This window comes from Egretta garzetta, unplaced genomic scaffold (assembly GCF_000687185.1).
Source record: "Egretta garzetta isolate BGI_Z169 unplaced genomic scaffold, ASM68718v1 scaffold264, whole genome shotgun sequence".
NCBI classification, from domain to species: domain Eukaryota; kingdom Metazoa; phylum Chordata; class Aves; order Pelecaniformes; family Ardeidae; genus Egretta; species Egretta garzetta.
Window position 1 is genome coordinate 2,805,105 of NW_009259685.1, and position 16,708 is coordinate 2,821,812.

Consider the following 16,708-nt stretch of genomic DNA (forward strand, 5'->3'; position numbering starts at 1 on the left):
GGGGGGGGGCGGGAATAATTTGGAAGTCTGATAGTGTGTGGGAAATGATTACATCAGTCGGAGGGAGGGCTAGGATTGGTCTACACAGTGTGGTTTGATTCACTACCGCAAAGATTGCGTGTAACCCTTTGAGTGGAGCTCTGGCGGAGTTGTTTCCCTCCCCAGAAACAGTCCCCACCGCAGGGGCTACGTGACAGGTACGGCGCGGCCGCCCGCTGGCTCCGCCGGCACCCCGGGCCCCCAGCCGCAGGCTGCAGAGGGTCGGCGGAGGCAGAGAACAAACTCTCTCTCAAGAGGCAATCTCTGTTTAAAATGCCATCTTGTGCTTCCGACTGCTGCCTTTTACGTGCCGTTGAGGTAAGATTTTCCGTATCAGATGACCCTCCGGGTTTTTCTCAGGTTCGCCTTCTCTCGCTGGGATGCGGAGCGTATTGAGCCCGGAGTTGATGTAAATCTCGGACCTGCACGTTTGCCCGGAGAGATAATTTTGAGGCAAGTGCCTCCGGCTTGAGCAGAACAATGCAAAGAGGAAAGCATCTGTGTAATTCGGGAGGTGGGGAGAAGGTTCCTGACTTGTTCTCTCATCTCCGTTAATATTTAGGCTGTGCAGCGTATGCACATTCGGTTTCAAACTACTTCCAAGCTAGGATCGAAAGAGAAGTCGGGGCAGGGAAAGAAATGTGTGGACTCTGCTAGCTAATTGATCTGCCAGCGAACTGCAAGTGGGACCTCCCCAAGCGAAACAATCAAAAGTTAGTGGGGAACATTTTTAATCTTTGGGGTCTTGGCCTGCTCCTCTGTAAATGTCGGGAGGCCTCCGGCAGGATCGCAAAGGAGACTGTGCGAGTTGGACTGGATGCAGTTTCTCTCGCCCACCCTTGCCGAAGTACTCTCTTGATACTGTCTCACGTTTGCTTGCCTTACACAGCTCGGTACAGAACCTGCTCACTCTCCCACTTTTCCTGTGTGTGTGGTCATATTAACCCTGCTGAATCTGTGTGTAGTGCAGGGAGGTGTTGGGGAGGGGGGGAGGGGAAGTAGGGCACGGGGGCATCAAGGGAAAGTGTCATAAAGTGAATCATCCATGTCATTTGTCCTGGCTGCCAAGGTGCTTGGATCCCTCACGCCACGAGGACGCTTTTCTACGGTAGCTGTGTGGTTTTGCCGATGTTCAGAGCTGTTGATCTGTAAGTGTACCCTTTATGTTGCAGGATGTAAAAGTCTTTAGTGAAGATGGAACAAGCAAAGTGGTCGAGATACTAGCAGACATGACAGCCAGGGACCTCTGTCAGCTGCTCGTTTACAAAAGTCATTGTGTGGATGATAACAGCTGGACTCTAGTGGAGCATCACCCTCACCTAGGATTAGGTAGGGAACGGTCAAAGGGGTGGCATGGTTACCTGGGAACATAAAATATGTGTAATTCGTATTAATGTGCTTCCAGCCCGAACGTTTTCTTTCCACTGCTTTTATTTGTACAATTAGCTGAAGTCACATACGTGCTTTTTGTGTATTACGATTTGATGTGTTAAGCGTTTAAGCCATTTTAAGTCCTTCTCTTATTTCCCATCCTCTGTTTTTTTTTTTTAATTGCAAAAAAGAAAAATAATTGTCTGATCTTGGCGCTAGCGCTCTGTTGCTACCTTGCTGTGTCTGAAGCTATTGCAAATAAACAGCTTAGGCAAATTAAGCTTGATCCTTAGAGTACTGGTCCTGTGAAACAGCTCAGCTCATCACCAGCTGGGAGACCTGGGTGAACAGACTCAGCTTTGCATACCTACAGTAAAATGCTTATGAAAGCTAGGCGTGCTGAGGTGGGGGAGGGGGTTGGCTAAACTTGACTTCAGGCGGGGGAAAAATGGTGGCACCACCCGCAGACCCATGGGCAATTTCTGGACCAGCAGTGGCATCTGCTCTCCAGGCGGCAGCTCCTCCACCTGACTGAAATTAAGGTGTCATGGTTACAGTTTCAAGAAGGCAGCAAGAAGAAGAACTGTGGGGAATTAAGTAACACCGTGAATTGGTTTAATTACAGTACCTGAAAGAATCTCATGTTATTCAGTCTTGCTTTTCCTGTTATTTTGTGGCACTGATTAGTTGCAGGGTTCTGCTGTGCAGCTTGCAACTGCATATCGCTCAGATACGCTGTCTATAATCCTAGGTAGCATATGATAACGCTTTAGAAAGTGTAGCATTTGGAGTATTAGTCGATACACTGCACGGGGAATTTCTTCTAGAAAATAGAGGAAGACAAATCATAAGCTGTGATCGCTGGCACTGGAATTGTGAATGCTATCTGTAGCTAACAGAGGGGGTTTTATGCCTAAAAATGTAATTCGGAACCCTTACAAATAAAAAAAAAGAAACAATTTGCTGGGGATGTAATGTCCTAAACCGATACTGCTAAAAGCAGATAAATTCACTGCTCTGCAGAACAGCACTCAAAAAAAAAAAAAAATCATAGGATATCCTGATTATTTAGTGGTTTTATTTCGGTATCTCTCCTAACACAGAAATATGTGAAAAAATTAACATGAAACACTCGTTTGTATATGTCTGTGATAAAACTTCCAGTTCTGAGAATGTAGGCTGAGGTGAAGAATTAAGGTATAAATTACAGAACCTTTATCTCCGTAGCTTAATATGCCACATGCGCGCTTCTAACAACCTTTACAATTTTCTGTTTTATCAGTGCTCATTAAACTACCAGGCTCTCTTTTTCTATATTCTCTTTCCCATCATTGCTGATTACCAAGGTATTGTGTAAACAGAAGCCTTCTCCTTTGTAACCAACATCCTTCTCCTGCCAGATTCATTCAATGATGCCACAATTCAGTGTTTGTGACATCACAATAGCTTCCATGGTGACTAATTGTGCTGTCAAACTCTGGTGTGTGACATCTCTGAATGAATCGGGCAGGAGGCTGATTAGGAAATCAAAAGCTTCTGTTTACACGCAAATAACTTGGTAATTAACAATGATGGGAAAAGAGCAAGATACTTATCGGGCTGCATTTATATACATGGGGACCTGCCTGCCTTGGACCTCTGTTTCACACTGAAGCACAAAGCGGGGCCCTGGCTGTCCCAGAGAAACGGGGTGTGCAGGTTGGGGCTTCAGCAGCCGCCAAACTTTGTGCCGCAGGGACTGCTCCAGGGCTGTCCTCTGTAGGCCACGCAGTATATCTGTGTGAAAAGCGATTCAGCCTTTGAGGGTGCAGAAGTGAACAAAGAGAAAAGTATTTAAAGCATCAGAAAAGGTGTGATGATACAGATTTCACATATTTGAAAGAATGTGGACAGAAAAGGGAATAAAAGGGTTCATTTAACAGAAGACACACGCATCCAATTTCTTCTGTTTGGGGACCAAAGCATACATTGTAACATATTAGAGAAACTAAATGCCAACTTCCACGCATCCACCCAGTTTTGGTTGCAGTTTGAATTTTTTGTTACACAGATGCTTATTTCTAGCTTCTCAGTAGCTTAAATGCTTCCCTGAATTTCAGAGGCTGCCAGGTCAAGGTAGTAATCTGCCTGCACCTTAGGTGAAGTTACCGTCAAGTGTTTGGTGTTCCATATTTTTCCCGCTAGCAATAAGATTGCTTACAGTACATCTGATGTAGCATGAAACAATGGTAAATAGATACTGAGCAGTGTGGAGAGAAATATGGTTTCAGAGCAGTGAGAATTCTGTGTTTCCAGAAGACATTATTTCTTCCTCAAGACATCCTTGCTGACTTAATGCTGTAGGTGGTAATCTTGAAGCCCACCAAAAGAGGAGAGTTCATTTAAGTTCACTATCTTTTTTTTTTTTTCCTCTTGGTCTTGCCTAATACTACTTTCCAAAAGAGCTCAGTTTGCAGAACCAGTTATCTTTTTACTGTTGGGCAGACTGAGGGCAAGAGCAAATTTTTAAAGTCAGCTACTTATTTATCACTATGGTGATCTTCCAGGTCCTAGTTTTTAAGGAAGCTTCACCTGACTGCTTACTTTGCACACGTAGTCAGGTGTATTTCAAATAATATGTGTGCCTGCAAATAATTTCAAATAGCTATTGGACTGCTCAAAGTATTTGTGTTCTCACTGGAGGCAATGGTGTGACAATTTATCATCAGACTTGCTTAGATTTAACATGTGGAAATGATTCCTGGTGCACTGTACCACTTTGTGGTCAAGATTTAAGCAATCTGTGAAACTTGAATTGGTCCCCTTAATTTGTTTGCAACTAGAAATACACCTCATCTGTTCATAAAATGCGGTATTCTCCCTGTGTGCTACTCCATGCTTAACTATCATCAGTTGAGGACGGGGACTGAGATATCTGTATTGGACAGTAACAGAAATAATAATAGTAAAAACAACGACAATAATAAGAATAATGATAATATTAATGACAGGCTCTCCTGATAGCAGGTGTCTGGACACTTGAAAGAATCCCTACCTACAAACCTCATTTTTTCCAACTCCAGAATTGACTGTCCATCTTATTTAATATAGTTAAACCAGGAAAGAAAAGTAGTAGGGCTCTGAAATACATGTAGGGTTAGAAGGAAGAATTGCTGCATAGTTTTTTACATAGATTTTCTTGTTTACATGTGCATTGAATTTGATTTACCTTAATCTGAACGAATTAGAAGTGGACAGTTAGACGCAGTGCTTGCTAAAATATGGAAACAGGGTGGACTATGCCACACATTGGTCCACCTGTTATTTGTAGTGATTCTCTTAACTGGGAATTTTGGGCCAGGCCTGTGAGTTGTTCATGATGGAATCCAGCTCCTTTTCCTATCTGGTATCAGTTCTACAGTTCTGTATAATTTAGATAGTAATACAGGGCAATTTAGCAGGGGGAGAGAAGGGGAATTCTGTTCTTCTAGGAAGCGTGTAGAGGAGACTGAGTCAAGCCTATTAAGATAAACAAAAAGGAGACATTTCTGGTCACTTGAGCAGCAATACCACTTGAAGACAGACTGGCCCATTGAACTTAATAGACTGACATCTGTGCTTCTAGTTTTGTAGCAAGAAGCTCAAAGCAGGGCTGAGGTTGAGTTGCTGGTGTGTCAAGTGGCAGCTCATCCCATTTGCACTAACCTAGTTATTTTAAAAATTAGCGTACAACTTCTGTGAAGGAGTAGCAAACTGACCAGGAATAGCTTCCTTTCTACATGCACGTGCTATGAAATACTGCACCTTTTCTTTAAGATGGCTTTCACCATCAAAATGAAAATGTAAACATTAAATCAGCAGGAGTATCACCACAGAATCTCAAGGGTGCTGATTTGGTAAAGAGATACATCTGCGTCAGTTGCCTAAAGCATCTAGGAAACAGTCACTGGGTATATTTACACCAACTAATGATCAAAATACAAAACAGATTGGCAAATGTTCATCTATACTGCATTTCCTCAGGTCAGACTGAACAGGATGTGGTTTGTCCCTGCCCTTAGGTGAGCAATCTTCAGTGCATTAGGAAAGCAAAGACCACAATTTTGTGTGATGACAGAAGCAGGCAGTAGCAGGACACCATGGTCTTTCAGGGTTCATACTGTGGTGAAGATTCGTATCAGTGTAATTAAATGTTTTTTGGAGGAAGCGTAATTTAAAAAACAGAAAGGCCCTCCACCCTCATAGGCCCACCGTCCTCAACACAGTGTGGAAGAGACTTGACTTAATCCGTTGCCTAAAACCATGATGGTAGCAACAGATCAGCAGCAATGCCTGAAATTTCACCTGTGAAGCCCCTAGATTATGTGGAGGTTTAGGTGATGAATGCTCAGGTGGTACAAAATGTCCTTAGTTAACTGATATCAACAGCAGTATCGCGATGTACGATTGTCAAAGAACTACCCCTTAAAAGTGGTGTTATGGCTAATGCAGTAAGCAGCAGCTTTTTATGTGAGAGCAGCCCAGTATGGGAAACCTTCAGTGTCAGCCCCTTGAAACACAATCTGTAGCAAGGCTGGACATTGCAAATGCACAGTAAATGCTGAAGTCATCAGTGAGCCGGTGATGACTGACAGCCAAAATGCAGGTGAAAAAGACAATGGGATCATTCAGAGATAGGCTGAGTTTTCAATCAGAGAACTTACATTGATCTGCTAAGTTGAATAATTGAAGCAACATTCAAGAGCTTGCTACTTTCTGAGATGCCACTGACTGCTTGCTTTCTGTCCTGAAAACACCCCAAGAGAACTTGGGTGGCAGCCTGGCATTTCTAACTGTGGGAATGAGAGGATGCCGGAACACGAAGTGGGGAAGGGACTCTCCAAACTTCTTCGGCCACCAAGTCACATGCATTTTGGATAGAGCTTTGCAAAAGTTATTTTTTTGTTTGCCCTCATTTTTTATCTCCTATCATGTAAGGGATGAAAGTACTGACTAAGGGTTTTGAAAAATACTTAAAATACTTTCTCATAAACTTGTGAAGATTTGCCAAGATAACAAGTTCATTAAGTTGTGCACACTTAGCCCAGTTGCCTTCTTTCAGGTTACTGCTTTCAGTGAACTTGATTTGTTAAGCTACCTGTTCATGCTTTGATGTGCCATTCTTTTGACCAAAGAAGCGGTGGTTATGGGGAGTTACCTTGTAACCAAATCTAGAGCAAAAAATTGCCCTGTCATGTGTACAAAACATTTGTCTCTGTCAGTATTCCTGTAAAGTAGATCCTGTGACCTCTTTCATAATAAACCCCATTGTCTAGCATCTACAATAAAGGCCTGAAGTTCACCTTAAAATGAACTGGTTTTATAGAGTGTGATCAAATAGGACACTGTATTTCTGTGATAGTTCAAGACCTAACGGTGGCCTTTCCGTAACTTTTTTCCCCTTAATTCTGTCCACCTTGCCAGTTCCACAGCATATAGCCAGCACCAAAAGATGAGGTTCACGTATATTATTTAAGCTACTGCAGACAACAAATCTTGCGTTCTTTCCTCTCTCAAAAGTCTGTGCATGTAAAGCCTCCGAAATCTTTGAAGAACGCTGCCATGCAACGTTAAACTTTGTAATACTTACGCCCTAGTTCCTTTAAATGCCTCAGCAGTACGCTTTGAAAACTATAATATGTTTTGTTAACTTCTTAAAAGGTGATGGATTTGCACTGGGTTGTTTTACTCCTGTTCTTTAGAGTTGGTCTTGCTGCTTCTGCTGGTTGGCTGCGTGTTAACATCATGTTCTTTTTCCACAGAGAGGTGCTTGGAAGATCATGAGCTCATAGTTCAAGTCGAGTCTACAATGGGAAGTGAAAGTAAATTTTTGTTCAGGAAGAATTACGCAAAATACGAATTTTTCAAAAATCCCATGGTGAGTCTCATTACTTAGTTGTTTACACCACAGAGAGAGGGATGGATTACAATAACATTGCTGGACGCTGTTATGTCTTAAACGTCTATAAAAAAAAGCAACCAACAAACAGAATTCTTTCCAAAGAAATTTTAACCAATGTTTAAATTCCTTGTACTCTCCTGCCAGCCTAAAAACCTCAAGTATTTTCAAGTTACCAAATATACTTGTTTCAAAATGGCTATTGCTGTGCTGGAGAGTGACCAAGACAGGGAAATCTTAGTTGGTTTAAGAAAAATGATCAGAAGTACAATTTATTCATTACCTTCAAAATTACTCGATTTGAAGCAAATTAATCACATAGCTTGCAGTATCCAAACCTTTTAATTTCTGCCAGTAATAATTAAAAGAAACCCTCTGGGTGACCCCTAAAGCACTTAGTACGTACAAGGAATTTCCAGTTTATCATTGTATATGTTGAACCGTGTCTCACCTATGGCTGTGCTTTACTAGTGTGCTCTGCCCTCTTTGCTGATCATAGTAGCTCACCCTCTCTATGTTCTCATGTATATCCGTGCTTGAAAAGTACTGTATGTCATAGCTGTACTTATTTCTAGATTTGTAAGATCCTTTGAATGTTGTAATTTTAAACTGTTTGCAGTGTAACTGCTTATTTGGGGATGATTTTTCACTTTTTATCTAAGCCATTAAGTTGGAACGAGCTATTGACATGACCGGATGTCATCTGGTGCAACCCATCTAGATAGCTGAAGAAAGATAATCCAGAGGTGGTTTAGGTGAGAACAGATTTTGAGTCAGTCGGACTTTTTTGGTGCCAGAAGAAGAAAAGATACATGAGGTCACATGAAAACTCATGGCTGAAGTTACTGCGGCTGATGAATTCATTCCTTTCCTCATCGACACTAATGCACAGTTGCTGCATCCTCGCACGTGTGCTTGCGCATACATTTGTCATCTGCCAGTGCTTGTTTCAGAGGCTGTGCCTTGACTTACTGCGTGAAGCATTTCTGTACATGGAGTTTTTGTAATTTTTCACTTCTGTTGATCTTCCCATCTGATAACCTATGAACATCTGAGTGTTGTGCAGAAATTTTGGTATCATAGGAGCTAGCACATTGGTTTCATGTGGTATACTTTAATTAATAACAGAGCATGGGAGTAAAACCCAGAATGCTTGGCATTCAGTCCCAGGCTCCTGCAATCATAGAATAAATCATTCTTTTGGTGTAAGAATGCGAAGGCTCCCTATCCGTTGCATTAGCTGTTGCCATATGGCACTGTTTCTACTCGAGAGGCTGGTAAATGTTAGCTTTCATAATTTGTTGTGCAACTTACCTGGCAGAAGGGTGATTCCCCTTCAGCCCTTCTCTTTGTGCCCTAAAGACCGAAATTTATATTGCCTGAAGAGTGACAAATGTTCTAAACGGGAAACATTTTTGTTGTGATTCATGCTGTTATAATCAGTCATTGTTTTATTTCAGGCATTTCTGCATGTCTTCATGCTTCAAAGAATGTTTAAAAACTTGAAGAATGACTTAATGTAATTGCTGTGTATAGTAAATTCTGTGTACCAAATTATATAGGCATTTTAAAACATGGCAAATGAAAAGGGGAACTGGAGGAATAAATCTGAAGTCAAGTCATTGATTTAGCAATCAGAAAACTGTCTGACCTTTGTCATGCAAAGATTCAGTATGAATGAGATACTGCACCGGATGCTTGAAATGGAAAAGCTCTGTAGAAGCACCGGTTTGTGTGATTATTGAAATCTAGCATGTGAAGCAGGGCATGCGACATAGAGCCTAATCATTGCATGTGTCCTTGTTCAGGTTTTATTATTTTGTTTTGTGGAATGTGTGCTGACCTATCCTGACAAGAAAAAACATTGGGCTCTGTTACATTACCCTGACATATAAACAAAGGGCTTTTCTCTTGACACATGGAAGGGTTTCAAGCCCTGATCATAACCCGGCTGTTGAACAACCAAAAGAAAGCTTCAACAGTCACACCTGAGCTCATATTAAGGTCTGCAAATGCCACTTTGTTGGGAGCCTTCTGAGGGACTGAGCAGGTTTTAGGGTCAAGCAGATACAGCACTGAAGAACTGTATTTTGGATAGAGAATGCTATCAAAGGTAAAAGTGTACATATTGGAGATCCTGCAGCATCACTGCCTGAGACTTCTTTTAATGTATTTGCATCCAGCTTACCTCTGTGAGGGTAGAGAAAACTTGTTATTCCTCCTGCTCTTCATTTTCCACATGGCAAGTGGAGTTAGAGAGTTTTTTAGCTGAACAGCCTTTCTGGACAGAGAGAGAAGCCCAGAAATTTGGTGGCAGCATATCCAATAAGCAAGGATTCACTGTATACCCAAACCGCAGGACCATTCATCCTGTCCTTTCCTAGAAAGTAGGGGCTGTTAGAGATCCCCAAAAGCAGAGGAAGCAATGGGAAAATATGCTTATGAAATGCTGCATATCAGATATTTTAAAACTCCACATTCTGTGGTGTGTTTGGTGAGGAGAAGGAAGGAGCACTTGAAAGCACTAGTATTACTTTCTGTGTCAGGGGATCTCCAAATTGATTTAAGAGTGATAGTTTCAGAAAATTAATGACTGGAAGAAAATTCCAATGTTCAAATATAACATGATTTCCAATTGTCTTCTCTTTTTGTGTCTAGAATTTCTTTCCAGAGCAAATGGTTGCCTGGTGCCAGCAAACAAATGGAAGTATCCCACAGTCCCAACTTTTGCAGGTACTGTAAGTTATCTGTATGCACAAAGACAGTTTTGGAGCTGGAGGGGCAAGGTTGAGAGGAAGGAAGGGAGAATTCAAAGGTCTGGAAATAGCTGGTCAGAGAAAGACCAGTGTAGTGAGTTAGCATACGGTACTAATGTTGAAAGCGTTAGCCAGTGGCACTGAGGTGTAAGTTATAAACACAAAGTATTCATAGCTATGTTCATACATGTTTGTTCCATTTATATTCAGCTTAATCTGTGGCTACCTGGTTTGGCCACCTAGCGTTGTTCCTAAAACAGTCTCAGCAGATATGTTTCTAGAAAAACAAAATACCCCTTAGAAAATGCAAAACAGAAGTACTCTTCTATACTCCACGTCATAGCATAAGATAAAGTGTAAAAATGCATGTGTACATTAGAAGATGGGCTTGAGATGTGAGAGGTTTTACTTTTGCCTTCCATGCCCCATATTTGTCCCTGTTAAGAATTAACACTAAGGACCAACTTTGCCATGGTTCAGCCAACTAGCTGCTCTTTTATGCAGAAAAATAATTCCCTAAGAAGTAAGTGCAGGTAGTTACAGAAAATTGTATGTAGTATTTGCCAAGTAATCTCGTTTAAAGCTCCCCGAGTTAAATTACAAGGTGTGTGTACCTTATGCATAAGTGTTGGTAGAGTTGTGTCATCTGCACGGCAGTGGCACGTGCACTGAATGTATACTGAAGTTTTGATGTTGCTGTACAGTTTCTCTCCTTGCTTATGAAGGAACTGTGGTGGTGGCATAGTTGGTTGGCCTCCGAGGATGGTGTTGAAGGGTGGGCTACCTCCCTAACCAGTAACTCACTCACTTTAAACCTCTCAGTTTAAGAACTCTAGATCTAAACCCCGTAGTCTAAATCTTTTTCACTTTAGCTGAAGTGGGGGACATTAAAAACTCATGAGGCCAAATTAAAACACAGTTTATTAAAAAAGTACTATATTAAGAATGTAAGGCTGTGTTGCCTAGAAGTCAGTACCATGAATAACAGGAAAATTATAAAGCAGAGGGCACAAATAGATGAAGAAAGTATGCATACAAATCACTGATTCTAGCTTGATTTCTGTCATTTAGCTTGTTTGCAAATATGCACTGACTCTCTGTTTAAATACAACAAGTTTCCACTGACTTTTGAACCAGTGCACTCATTTTGTACTGTAACCACTTCAAAACCCATTAAATACTGGCTCCAGGTTCCCTGAGAATTTACCACATTAGCATCAGCTCTCAGCTGGGAAACAAAACAAAAATCAAACTAATTTCTGGAATTAAAAATGAAAGTCACGTGCAATGAGGTTGCAATCGGGAACCAGAACTGGCATGAACAGGCATTGCCACAGACTGGTAGGAACAGAGGTGTTCACAGCTTGGACCCTTTTTGCTACTGTGTAAGTAGAGAATAGAGTTTTCTTATTAACACGAGCAGCGGGACTCCCTAAAAGAGCAAGATGGTTCTTGAAGATGGAAAAGTTTTGAACCTAGGGTAATGCAAACAGCAGGGAAAGGAAGACCTTACAACCTTGTGAGATACATTAGCTTACAGTCCTGGAGAAGTGTAAGTCATGGAGGTTAACAGTGCAAGAGGGTGAGGGGAAGAGGATGCGTACATTCTCCTTGGTTCATTGTTTAACCACAAACCCAACCTTCCCTAAAGCACTGATATTAAATACCCCTTTCCTTTTAAAATATGCACAACCATTTTTCGTAATTTCAATAACAGTTGTAATTTGTAGAAGGTTGACTTCCTGCAGTCTAGTAGTCATTAAGTGTGTTGCATCTGAGGCCACCTCAAATATTGAGCAAGTACGCTGTTTTTCTAATTACACACAAAATAGGGAAGAATATTAAACAACATCTCACAATATCCTATACTTCATTAAGAGCTAGTATTTTTAGTCTTAACAGTAGCATTAAAAACAGCGGGATCTGTTTTCACTAGTGTCAGCCTGGCTCAGGTAGTCAAAAAAGCTTGCGTCTTAGTTTACTTCTGGTTTATCTAACTGGACAGAGAGAATATATTCTCCTTTTGGTCCTTCCCTTTCACAGTTGAGAAGCGGATTCATAGTACAAATAACAGGAAAATTGACTGTTCTTTTCCATTCTGTTAGATGAGATGGGGAGGAGGACTGGAAAAAAAAAATCAGGTTTTAATGCAACTAAGAATTCTGACACAGGGCACTGATTTTTTGTTTTGTTTCCTGTGGGTATTGTCCACCAAATAATATCAAAACACAACTTTCAAGAATTGCAGAGGCATCTAGGCCAACCAGGTTTATACATTTTTCTTCTTACTATTGAATTTATGAGGAGTTTGGCATTTAGCTTACTGAGCAAGCCTTCTGTCATTTAAAAACCTGGCCCATTGTAATAAGGGAGCAATCCATCAGTTCACTAACCATAGTTAATACTTATTTCCTTTGATGTATCACAAATCAAATGATTCCACATGTGGTCGCTCTAATTATGTCAAGAACTGAAATACTGGGTCGTGAAGTCTAGTATAATTGCTGACATTTATTTGACTGCTCTACGTTTCATTTTGAGTTACATATTCTGTGAAAGCTCTTGTCTTGGGACAGGTATGTGTGCTATATAAGACTTTAATGTGGGAAATCCTGAAATAGACTTTCCCATTCTAAAACTTGGGGATAGAGTTTCAGGTTTTGGCCAATGTTTCCAAATTAGACTAGTTGACAGAATTGTTGTGACAAGGTATTATTTTCTCTTATAAATCAATAAGCTTACTTTGTGTCCCTTCAGGACAACTGCAGGAAGAACAGGGATACAGAGAAATGTTAAGCCTTTTGGAGATTTAAGTATTGACACAGAAAACAGGAAAATGTCAGTGGCAGGAGGAGTTAGCCAGGTAGACGTAACAGGAGGAGCAGCATGATCCATTTTGGCCATAAATCAGTTTAAACATCTAGGTCAGTTTAGGTTAGCTTGTGAAACTGCACCCCAAGTCAGCAAAGTGCTTTGCCATTAGCTTCTCTGTTCTGCAAATACAGCGACAGTTTTATGATCTGTCCCTAGGACACAATCCTCATTTACATTTTCCTCTCCAACAGAATTTTTTAAACTCCAGTAGCTGCCCTGAAATTCAAGGTTTCTTGCATGTCAAAGAGCTGGGTAGGAAATCATGGAAGAAATTGTATGTGTGTTTGAGGAGATCAGGACTTTATTGTTCTACAAAAGGAACTTCAAAGGTAAGATTAAAAAAGAAGTTGCACAGTAGTAGCATGTGAAAGCATTTTCTGCTTTTACAGTGGGTATTTTTTGCTGGTTTTTAAAGATCTGCACAGTGTGTTCCCTTTTTTTATTGCACAGAAAAGGATAAGCAAGCCGTGATCAAATGCCAATCAAGCCCTGGGCTCTCAATGCATGAAAATAGCTATATAGCATTGTTATATAATAAACCCAAACTAGCTGGACAACATGACTGTGGCTACTGAAGTCGCACTAACAGGGTTAGCAAGAGAAGTCATGCTCTCCAAGCACACGGTTCATGAATTTAGTTAAACAATACTTTATATTGCCTAACTTTCAGATTCCTCAGGAGGAATGCAATAGGCTATGCCATTTTTAATGTGATGTGTTTGAGTCTTTTGTCAGCTTCTTGTATGAAGCACCTTCTGCTAGTAGGCGGATAACTTAAAAGGTGACAAGGCATGTCCACTTCAAGCTGCCTGAGAGAGGAGCACAGTGTTCGTACACTGCCCTCTGTTGGAGGTTGGTCTTGAGGGACTGCAAAGCTTGCAGCACGATCTTCCCAAACCTTACACTTACCTATGATAAAACATGTTATCTCCCCAGGAGCCAAGACATTTGCAGTTGTTGGCCGACCTAGAAGACAGCAATATCTTCTCGTTGATAGCAGGCAAGAAGTTGTACAATGCACCTGCAGAGTATGGATTTTGTATAAAGGTAATTTTTCTCATTAAGTTCTTCCAAAGTTCAAGACGGTGTTGGTAGCTCAGAGTTTCCCCAACCCCCAGCTAAATGGGATTTCTATGTAAAACTCTGCAAGCATTTCTGTCATGAGGACTTGATCTTTAACGTCTTTCATTTGGCAGGCATGTCCTGTGAATCTTGCCATCGTTTTATGTGACACTTTTAACACTTTATCTGGTGCTCCTTTGGCTTGGGAAACTTCTGTGCAAGATCAGCTCAGTACTGAAGCATGGTGTGCCTGAGAGGTGGCCTTGGTTCACCTCACAGATGAAATTTTTTTTCTAAGTGCTCTAACTGAATAGGAAAGTTTGGAAAGTTTCTCTGGACAGCGAGCACCAAAACTATATAGCACCAAAGGAGCAAGCTCTGATCAGGTGTAGTTGTACCATTATTGTGGGCCAGAGGTTTGCATTTATTTAAAGATTGTCTTGGGAAATGGAAATAAGGATAAGCAGTTGCCTTTGAGGATTTGAAAAACTGGTGTGCTGAGGGATAGGTTTGGAAAGTATTTCAAAGCTCCATGTAATTTTCTGAGAAGAAAATAAGGCTGGGAGCTGGTTTTGTTGACAGCAGTGAAGTAGTCTCCTTCCTAGCAGCCGTTCCAGAGCTAGATAATGTGGGTTTGCCTCAGAGAGTAGACACCAGCTGTGGGACAGATCTTGAACTGATGGGAGCAGACTTTCAGTAACCTTCTGTTATGGAAACTTTGGTTCTTCATCTCAAAATGGAGGCTTATAAAACTTCTCACAATTCTTAAAAAAAAAACCCCGCACACCTTGATTCTGGTTCGGCATGGCCTGGGTATCTTGTTGCTATAAACTGCCAGAACTGCAAGGTATTTCGAAGCAGGCAATGATGTTTATCTTACTAGATCCAGCTGAGAAAGTGATTTCTTTCAACACATGCTCAATTTCTCCTGAGCTTTAATTCAGAGTAGTGTGAGCTTTTTGTGGCCAGTTCTTAGACTAATGCTGTATGTGCCTTTACTCTGCATTAAACTTACACTGTTGTTGGTTTTCTACTGAATGTAGCTGACTTCCCTCTAATACTTTATAGCCCAACAGAGTGAGAAATGAAACTAAGGAACTGAGGTTGTTGTGTGCTGAAGATGAGCAAAGCAGGACATGCTGGATGACTGCCTTTCGACTCCTCAAGGTACTGAATCTCTTCTATGTGAATAGAGCTACCCCTGTAGTTAAGTTGCATTTGTTATTTTGTTAATGAGAAAATACCTATATGTTCTTAAACATCATCTGCCTCCAAAATGATAACAGCTAAGAGAAAAATGCCAGGTAGACCTGTCTCTCCTAAGCTTTTAAGCACAGGACTGAGCTCAATTCCTTCCACATATAAATCAAAGTATAGTATAAGCAACCCTGTCTCTTGGGTGAAAGTTACTCCTATCTGAGAGCAAACAATGAGATTTCTTGGTAGGAGGCTTCACAATGTTTTTGAAACAAAGTCAGCATGGAAGGAACTGAGGAGAAAGTTGATTATTTTGTGCTCTTTGAAGCAGAGAACATGGCGAATGTTTGTTACAATTACCTGTTCCTCTCCCCGTGCAGACTGCCCATCACGCAAAACCCTGTAAGCACAGGAAAAGCACATCAGAGTCCTAGGCCTGCGGGTATGAAAACACAATGCCTGTTCTCTGTCTACATTAAGCAGTCACCTTCCAAACCAGAGCACATCTCTCTGAATGCTTTCCAAATACTATCTCATTTGTTAATTGTAAGAGATTTTGTGTTGCAGTACAGAAATTCCTATTTTAAGTTGTTACAAAAGCAGGTGCGCTAGCCATAGTATGGGCCAGGATGCAAGAAGCAATCCCAGTTACAAGATGTGTATTTGATTTCTGTGGAGCTGATACCTCTGTTGGCTACCATAATCTGCTCTCCAGTTACTTGACTTGACTTGTATTTAATACAAGGTATGAGTTTTAGTCCCCAGGCAATTCCAAATGCTTCTTCTGAGCTGTCCTTTACTTTCCCTATTTACACAGAATTTTGCTTTGTGGGGAAAGTGCTCAAACAGAGGATCAGGTAATTGTAGTGAATTGTGCCTTGAAGATACCACTTGTTCTGAAGACATCAGTTACACTGGTCGAGGCACTAACGTTCCTGAATGGCAAGGAAAAACCTTCACAGTGTACAGAATTAGCTATTCTTACCAAATGTGTAGACATGCATCTTGCTGTGACAGTTCAGAGGAATCTTTCTTTGCAGCACGACCTGTGGCAGCAGCAGTACCGTATGGCAGTAATTTCTGTATGCTGGTGTATAACATTCACCCTTAGGCAGTTAACACTAGGGGAAGAAAAGGGGCTTGTTTTGAAGGAACACTGAAAGATGATTAAAGGTGTATAGTCAGGGAAAATTAAGGCTCTGCCCCAAGGCTGTGGCCGTGACCCTCCTTTTTATTTACCTACTGATTTAGCTTTCCATAGTCATATATTACCTTGTTTGCAAAATTACATACACCATTTCAATTAGAACATTCAGTAAGCAATGTTGCTATACTTGTGCCTATAGAGCACTGTGCCTCTAGGGAAGGCACTGAGTAGGTGTTTTCCTACCCTCCTAGCTACTAGTGTTGCTAAAATTTATCGTGTTCAACAAGGAGCATGACTGGAATTCAGTCACCTTATTTTTATAAGGATAAGAAAAGAAGCAAAAGT

General features: G+C 41.1%; 1 protein-coding gene across 1 annotated transcript in view; it reads left to right on the plus strand.

Moving 5' to 3' along the window:
• Positions 1-16,708, plus strand: part of GRB10 (growth factor receptor bound protein 10) — a 108,714-nt gene that overhangs the window by 85,911 nt on the left and 6,095 nt on the right. Inside the window, exons 5-10 of the mRNA XM_035894133.1 lie at positions 1,212-1,368; positions 7,191-7,306; positions 9,986-10,060; positions 13,149-13,286; positions 13,894-14,004; positions 15,088-15,186. Of these exons, the coding sequence (XP_035750026.1) occupies positions 1,212-1,368; positions 7,191-7,306; positions 9,986-10,060; positions 13,149-13,286; positions 13,894-14,004; positions 15,088-15,186 (696 nt within the window). The remainder of the gene's footprint in view (positions 1-1,211; positions 1,369-7,190; positions 7,307-9,985; positions 10,061-13,148; positions 13,287-13,893; positions 14,005-15,087; positions 15,187-16,708) is intronic.